Source organism: Zootoca vivipara, chromosome 3 (assembly GCF_965207765.1).
Source record: "Zootoca vivipara chromosome 3, rZooViv2.hap1.1, whole genome shotgun sequence".
Lineage (NCBI taxonomy): Eukaryota > Metazoa > Chordata > Lepidosauria > Squamata > Lacertidae > Zootoca > Zootoca vivipara.
In genome coordinates, this window is record NC_142586.1 from 70,422,263 (window position 1) to 70,430,935 (window position 8,673).

The following is an 8,673-nucleotide window of genomic DNA, read 5'->3' on the forward strand; positions in this document are numbered from 1 at the left end:
AGGGGATTGGTGATGTGATGATGATGAGTGGTCAGAGGGAGATGAGGGGGAAGACTGGGAGGAAGAGGTGTCTGAAGCTGACGAGGTAACAGAGTTTAGTGAGCAGGAAGAGGCTGGGGCAGAGAGCAGTCCAGAATCAGAGGCAGGAAAAATGGGGGGGGCGGAAAATAGAGAGGAGGCCGGTTGCTGAAGCTAGGAAGTCTCCCCCTCCTACTGCAACCAGCTCCTCTCCTCCCTGGTCCCCCAGAACATATAGAGCAGGCATCCCCAAACTGTGGCCCTCCAGATGTTTTGGCCTACAACTCCCATGATCCCTAGCTACCGTGTTTCTCCAAAAATAAGACACCGTCTTATATTTATTTTTCCTCAAAACAAACACGGTGGCTTATTTTCAGGGGATGTCTTATTTTTTTATTAAGTATGGTACAGTTTAACCTACAAGGTTAAACTGCCTATCACTATGGCTTATTTTCAGAGTATGGCTTATTTTCGGGGTATGGCTTATTTTCGGAGAAACACGGTAACAGGACCAGTGGTCGGGGAAGATGGGAATTGTAGTCCAAAACATCTGGAGGGCCGAAGTTTGGGGGTGCCTGATATAGAGGAATGAAGAGGGAAGAACAACAAGAGATTAGACGAAGGATCTTGAGATTGCTTGGGAAGGACCCATGAAACAGGGCCGGCTCTAGGTAGAGCCCCGGTGGTGCGGTGCGCCAGGGCGCCGGGCTGGTAGGCTGGGCGCTGGGCGGCAAAGCCACGCGGAAACCATGCTGCACCCTGCGAGGGCGGGGGCGCCGGAGCGATCTCCGCCCCTCAGCGCCAGGGCGCCCAACCTGCTCGAGACTGCCCTGCCAGGAAAGTAGGAGTCTTAGGGAGCAGTGGGAAGGTGGAGACCTCCAGTCATAGCAACTGTCTCATTGGGGCAAGACATACTGGGAAAAGTTGCTGTGGTCACTAGGTCTTCACAGTTTTGGTTTCTTTGAATAAAGAGTGAACGTCACGGACACTGGTGTTTTTTATTGCTGTCCTACTCCTGACTCCGGATCCTAACCCTGAACGAAAGCTAGCAAAACTATTCAAGTTACTAACAGACAAAGTACATAAAGACTGAAAAGTTTTTGAAGTTCTCATAACCTATCAACATGGGCTCACCTGAGACTCCTACAGTAGTTCACAACGGAGAAGGCTTTGATGCATTCTTCTCCATCAATGGTATATCCTACAGTAAGTGAATTGTAAGCAAGGCTAATACTGCTGACGCTGGTTATGAGTCTTTCAGTGTTGTGGGATTGCCGTTATCTGGAGAAGAAGTCATAAAAATGAGCAATTGCATCTGGTTTTGTGAGTAGTGGATGCAATTCCCTACACATCCTTGATACATCTCTATGCCAGCAGAACAGTGTATAATCAGAGCCCAGCAACTGTATAATAATCACTTGAAAATTACTGGGTCAACCCTTTGTCCTAACCCAGGAACTGAACTGAACTGAACAGATTCCCCATCGCTCCTGCATGTCTTACTTCACTTCTGTGGGGTCAGAAACAAACTTTTCCCGTTATTTTTCTTTCCTTCACCCAGCAACTCCCTGGGCAGGTGACCGTTCTAGTCCAAAGATGGGTAGAAAACATTTCCTCACTTCTCCTTGCTCAGTGAAAGATGACAAGCCCTCCTTTCCTTCTAGAGCTTCTTCTCCGACGCTGTTTTTCAATGAATCTACAGAAAAACTTAAGCGAATGAGAACAAAACTGCAGCTGGTGGATTTGGCTGGCAGTGAATGTGCTGGTAAAGTAACCTTTGGGACAAGACATTTTCACACTTGTGATGGTAGAAACCTACCTTGGGATCGGTTTGCATTGAGTAAATTTAGCCAGTGCATGTAGACGCTGTGGACAACATGTTCCGCTCCAAGGACCACATCTGAAATGGATCTGATTAAACTGTTAATGACAGGCCCGTGTGCCTGTTGAGATCCATAAAGTGCTTAGCCTGCAAAGAACAGCTACAGAGATCCCAAGCAGGGCTCCAAAACTTTATTAACATACCTTCAAGGTTTTATTTAGTTACAATCTTTGTAATCTTTTGCTAAATTACCGTTGTGTTTTGATGCATTCCATATCAAACCAGAGTCATCCATTTACCTTTTAACTCACCCTCTTCCACTTTTCCTAGAATCCACTGATGCCCTCTTTCCTGATCTTTAAAAGCTGGTCTGGGTAGAGGCCCTAGAACCAAATATTCCTCGAGTGCTCCCCACCCCTCCTAAATTGAGTATTTAGTTAGTAATTTACCAAATACCAGTGACATGTTGCATGAAAATTTGCAGCAGGTTCTGTCTCTAGAGGAAGTGTTTTGTATTCAAACCATGGAGGGGGAAATACTCCATTTTTAGGATGGATTCTCCCCTCTCCATAGACTTCAAAGCGTCTTTGAAGCTTTGCCCCCAACACCAATAAGCTAATTGGCACTGAAATCACATATTCAGAAGATGTTGCTCTTAGCACTGTCCAATTGACAGGTGTCAGTCACCTGATATCATTATGGCATCAGGTGATGGGTGCAACTACGCACCTGTCAAATTTGATCCTCGGGGGAAGATAAGTATCTGGCCCAAAGTCAGAATCAGTTCCCAACCCCTGCAATACCATGAGCTTTCTTGGTTAGTTTTGGAGCAAAGTGGCATTTACTTTGTCCATTAGCAATAATGCACACCATATACTGTAATACCAGCAGAGCTGTGGGCCACTCTTTGACTAGAGATTCTGCAGGCATCCTCACTTTAGACTTTCAGGCACCTTTCAAAAACTTTTTAGTGCCAAGAGGCCTTAGTTGTTGTTGTTGTTTAAAAAAGAGTAGCCATTAATTTTAATTTTTGATCTGTATTGCATTGTATTGTTGTTTTGCCTAAATTTAAAGCCCAGCTCCTGACCATCACTGATCTTGGAGCATAAGCAAAGGGGGCACTCGGTAACATAGCTGTTAAGAGGGGCCTGAATTCCCCAGTTCCTCTCCTACCTTGATGCACAGTCACAGTTCAGCACCAAGTTTGTTCAGGCTGCTGCTTAATAGGTATTACCTTTCTGGTGCTAAACCACCTAGGAATGCCTGCAATTTAAGGCTCACAAATGGTTTAAATACATCAAATATTTGTCCAGATCAACATAATTCAGTGTGGCTTCTTCAGCCTCCTTATGAAAAACAATACCAGGAGGGATGTTGATACATCCTGTAAGTAATTTCCTGTTTTCTTTGGCTCCCCCCCCTTCTTCCTCTTCAAACGCAGTCCTTTCAGAAACCTGATTATTTATTTCCTAAAGGACAAGCTTCCTTACCAAGAAAAGCCGCTCAGTCAAATGCAACATTCCAGAAATAATGTTTTGAAAACTGAACCTATGTTATGAAAGAGCTTTTTACGTTGCTGCCAAGAGTTCTTTTCCCTGGTCACTGGTCACATTAGGGGGGGAAAAACACTATTGAAAGATACACATTTTATTTGTTGTGGGTGTTAAAGCTTTCTTCTACTCCCCCCCCTTTAGCCAATATACAGTTGAGAATCCTGTGATGTTTCCACAGCTTCTTGGGGGCAGCCATTTGCTGGTCTGTTCTTTTGAAAGACCAGATCTCCAGGTGGCACCACTCTGCATCATTAATGAACTGCAGTGATTATCGCCAATTTGTCTCAGCTAATACTTTACATAATAAATAGGTTAACGCCACAATCCTAAGCATGTTTATTCAAAATTAAATCCATCTGTGTTCAGTGGGGCTCACTCCCAAGTAAATGGGTTTAGAATTGTAGCCTAAACTCTGCTCAATTTCCGGAAGACATTTTTTTGCTTGGATAAAGTCAATTATACCCCATCAGCTTTTCCATTTAGACTATTTAATTTTAATGTGTCATCATTATCGTCAACTTGTGAGTCTGGTATATATGTCTTATCAGAGTCAGCATTGGTTTATTATTTATTCACTTTTCAGGTGAACGTCACAAGGAGACTTATAAAAAAGCGTTTAAAAATATTAATTAAAACTGCATAATAAAACAGCAAAAAATGCAATGACTACAAAAGCTTTTTTAAAAAAAAAAGAAGGGAAAGTTTATTAATTTGTGGTGTATTTTTTGAAAGCTGGATCTCATCCTTCAGTGGGGGAGGAAAAGACCTCGGCAGAAACACTATAAGCTACGGTAGATCAGGCTTCCTCAAACTCAACCCTCCAGATGTTTTTGGCCTACAACTCCCATGATCCCTAGCTAGCAGGACCAGTGGTCAGGGCTGATGGGAATTGTAGTCTCAAAACATCTGGAGGGCCAAGTTTGAGGAAGTCTGAGCTAGATGGTGAGCTGCTCTTCTAAGCTTGTCTGTCTTTTCTTTCCTTATCTGTATTTCCTCCCCTCAGGGAAAAAGGTCCTTAGGTATCCCTGTAGGTTGTGGGAGGGAGAGGTCAATTCAGCTGGAGCAGGTTTTGCTTTATTTTAAGTGGGTTTGTCCCATGTCGTCAGTGCCAACTTTCACCCCTTGTGAATGTATTAAAATAAAATGAAGTTGACCTGGTAGAATCACTTCAAAAAGTAATGAGAATTGAACCTCTGTATGAGAAGTGTACTGTATATCCAGGTGTCTGGAAGAATGGAGTTGTGCTTGTTCTCACTGCTCTGTTTTCTTTTCCTGTGCACTAGGCATGTCTGGTGTGACCGGGCCAGTCCTGAGAGAGACATCCTTCATTAACCGCAGCTTGTCTGCTTTGGCCGATGTGCTTGGAGCCATATCAGAACAGCGCTCTCATGTGCCATATCGAAACAGCAAACTTACCCATTTGCTTCAGGATTCCATAGGTGAGGAGAGCCCTTGCTTTAATAACTCCTGCATTGAACCTTCCTTCCATTCAGTTTGGAATTCATCTGTGTGAGATATTTCTCACCTTGATCTTAAATTCAAGAAACCCAGATGGTGATAAAACAGGATGCTGAGTCAGAAGTCTTCTGGCTTTGGGGTGTGCTCTCCCCTCCCCTGCTCAAGCATGACTCTTCAAACTTTGGCAGCTATGCAGCGAGCATGCATTCACCAGGTAAAGATTTGTCCACCATTTCATTGCAATGATGAGAAAAGCTGCACCTGTTGAAGGTTTACCTGTTTGGTAGCTACTAAAGACATGGGGACCCAGGTGGCGCTGTGGGTTAAACCACTGAGCCTAGGGCTTGCTGATCAGAAGGTTGGCGGTTTGAATCCCTGTGACGGGGTGAGTTCCCGTTGCTTGGTCCCAGCTCCTGCCAACCTAGCAGTTCGAAAGCACGTCAAAATGCAAGTAGATAAATAGGAACCGCTACAGCGGGAAGGTAAACGGCATTTCCATGTGCTGCTCTGGTTCGCCAGAAGCGGCTTTGTCATGCTGGCCACATGACCTGGAAGCTATACACCGGTTCCCTCGGCCAATAATGTGAGATGAGCGCGCAACCCCAGAGTCGGTCACGACTGGACCTAATGGTCAAGGTCCCTTTACCTTAAAGACATGGATCCCTCTCCACAAATGCCAAAAATTAGCATAGGCTTATTCTATCTATTTGGCTGTTTCTTTATTTTTTGCATAAGCCCTTAATTAGGCCAAAAAACTTGATTTTGGCATCCAGAAACATTAAACAGTATAGTATGAACTGAGGAAAAGACTGAAGTAACTATACTCAGGTTGAAACAAGCCCAAAACAGTGCTTGTGTGAACTGAGATGTGCATATATTTCATTAATAGACATACATGTTTTTCTATCCTGCTCCTGGAATGAATGAATTTATAATTTCATGAGGTGAGAACACAATGAAAAGGGTCCTCTCAAATTTAAAATGTGATTATCATTCTTTTGAAATTGTCGCCTTTGGCATGTTCCTTAAATCCAGCAAAGTTTTTCATTACCTTATATTTAAGCTGCTATTTCCCCTCCCCACACCATTTGTGGGACCAGCCTTATTAAGAGACACAACCCTGCAATTTCCACTATGTCTACAGCTTCTATTGCTAGGCCCTTGAATTTAATCTTTGCACTCTTGATTCTGAGGTGTACAATTTTCTCACAAACCTTACCATCTCTTCTGCCAACACTCCACTACAGTCATATAGATATGAAAGAGCCGCCTTTGTTTCTGCATACACCAATATTGTTCTGACCCTGAAATCTTCTTCCTCGAATGCAGTCATTTTCTGTGAATGCCACTGTGGCTGGCCTGCTAGCCATTTCAGTCATCTTCCAGCTAGAAATACAGCTCTGCTCTCTGCCTTTGGGGAAACTTGCACTCCTGCAAATTTTATTGAATGAGCCCCCACGTAAAAAGAAAAGGGTGGGTATACTGTACTTCTTACACTGGGATTCACATAATGATGCCACAGTTAGATTATGGCCTTGCACAGCATCCTATTTAAAAATATTGTTTATTTAGCCCTTCCAACCCTACCCTAAATAAATGCTTTGCCTTGTGAAATGGACAAGATCCACTCTGGTTAAAAAAAAGGTAAAGGACCCCTGACAGTTAAATTCAGTCGTGGACGACTCTGGAGTTGCGGCGCACATCTCGCTTTATAGGCCGAGGGAACTGGCTTTTGTCTGCAGACAGTTTTTTCGGGTTATGTGGCCAGCATGACTAAACCGCTTCTGGTGCAATGGAACACCGAAACCAGAGCAGCACATGGAAACGCTGTTTCCCTTCCCGCCGGAGCGGTACCTATATATCTACTTGCACTTTTTTGGCTTGCTTTCGAACTGCTAGGTTGGCAGGAGCTGGGACCAAGCAACAGGAGCTCACTCTGTTGTGGAGATTCGAACTGCCAACCTTCTGATCGCCAAGCCCAAGAGGCTCAGTGGTTTAGGACCCCCCCCCCCCGGTCTAGTTAGCATTTTGCAATTTATTGAAAAAAAATCTGTGAATATGTATGTCTTATTTGTTCTTCTTAGGGGGCGATGCAAAGTTGCTGGTGGTGCTGTGTGTCTCCCCCAGCCAAAAGTATATCACAGAGTCACTGCAAACCCTGGGGTTCGGATCTCGCGCACGGCAAGTTCAGAGAGGGCACGCAAAGAAAAGAAACCAACTAGCGCTGAGCAAGTCCAAATAAGAAACACGGCTCCTGTGGATTGAAGCATTATTAATGAGTTCCTCAGACTGAAATGTATCTTGTTGTCATAAAGCTGAAAACTGCCAGTTAAAATAAGCACTCCATATTGGCAAGCCGTAAAATTGCTTGGCAGTGTGTCTTTGTTCCAAGAATAATTGCATGAGTTAACAAACAGCCACCACTAAGGGTAGATGAGCATGTCTATCATTCCTTTTTGGGGAAAGCAGTGGGATGATAATGTTTTACAAGGCAAATCATTTTGGAATAGCAAAACAAGGGCAGGAACGCGCGCCCCCCCAAAGCTGAAATCTCTGTTACTTAGTGCTGCTAGCTATCAAAGCAGAGTGACAGGAGAATGCCAGACACATTGCGGTGCACAGTGGGTGGCATCTACCATGAAGAATTTAATCAGGCTAGCTGCCACAACCCCTAGATCTCTTTCCTGGTCAGTCACTTCCCGTTAGGACCCCAAATGTATATATGTGAAGTTAGAATTTTTTGTCCCTGTGTACAACACTTGACAATTGCTTAGGCTGAATCACACCTGCCATTCTAATTATAATTCACCCAGGTTGGAGATATCCTTTTGGAGCTCCTCACAATCTCTTTTTGTTTTAACCACCCCAAACAGTTTGATATTATCAGCAAACTTGGCTACTTCACTGCTCACTGCCAACCCAATTACTGTATGCTGGTCTCCGACCGTAATAAATTATCTATCTGCCAACCCAAGTAAGGAAATTTGTCATGTAATTTCCCTTGGCATTGAGCACAGAGGAGTAAACATTTGGTTGGATATTTTTATTAAGGAGAAAACAGGTAATTAAAATTTAGCTTCAGAAGAGAGAATAATCCTGCTCAGAGCTTTACAACATATCAGGGTCTCAAGTGATTTTTTTAAAAAATATTTTGGTCACAAAATAAATTGGCTGTAATTTCCTCATATCTAATTTCCTTAATCTGATTTAAGGATACTATGACATCTTGGATAATAAGGACATTGTTGCTGAGTTGCCACAAGGGGATAGTCCAGGGATGAAGAAACTCCAGATCTCGCTCTGACCTCTGGGAGGCTTCCCAGGTCATGTTTTTTGTTTGTTCGCTTGCTTCCTTGCTTAAATTTCTATCCTGCCCTTCTTCCAAGAATCACAGGGTAGTTTATAATATAAAAACACAAAAATACATAACATTGTAGTCAGCAAAAACAATAACACCCACACCACCTTTGTGTGTGTGTGTGTGTGTGTGTGTGTGTGTGTGTGTGTGTGTGTGTGTTTGCCTGGCTGAAACATGTCCTTGAACTCTTGCTTTTCTGTAAGAAAGATGGGAGTCTGTGCGTGGAAACCTCTGGCTGCTTTTGTGCAGCTGTAATGTAACCTACTGTGTAAAGGTAAGAGTCACATCCATTGTTATGTCCACTTTTGCATCAGGCTCTTCCCACCACTGTTATGTGGTTCCCTACCCCTGGATTAGTCCATATCACATGCCATTTCTCTCCTTATAAGGAGCCACATGGACAAAAATAAATGATGTTGGCCATACATGACCACCTGATTCACAGGTTGCATTTGGCGACATGA

The 8,673-nt window shown here is 43.6% G+C and overlaps 1 protein-coding gene across 1 annotated transcript in view; it reads left to right on the forward strand.

Annotated features, from left to right (window-relative positions):
• Positions 1–8,036, forward strand: part of KIF25 (kinesin family member 25) — a 42,533-nt gene extending 34,497 nt beyond the window's left edge. Inside the window, exons 13-15 of the mRNA XM_035108534.3 lie at positions 1,580–1,783; positions 4,677–4,832; positions 6,936–8,036. Coding sequence (XP_034964425.1) covers positions 1,580–1,783; positions 4,677–4,832; positions 6,936–7,093 — 518 coding nt within the window. The 3' untranslated portion in view covers positions 7,094–8,036. The remainder of the gene's footprint in view (positions 1–1,579; positions 1,784–4,676; positions 4,833–6,935) is intronic.
• Positions 8,037–8,673: the final 637 nt, after the last annotated feature.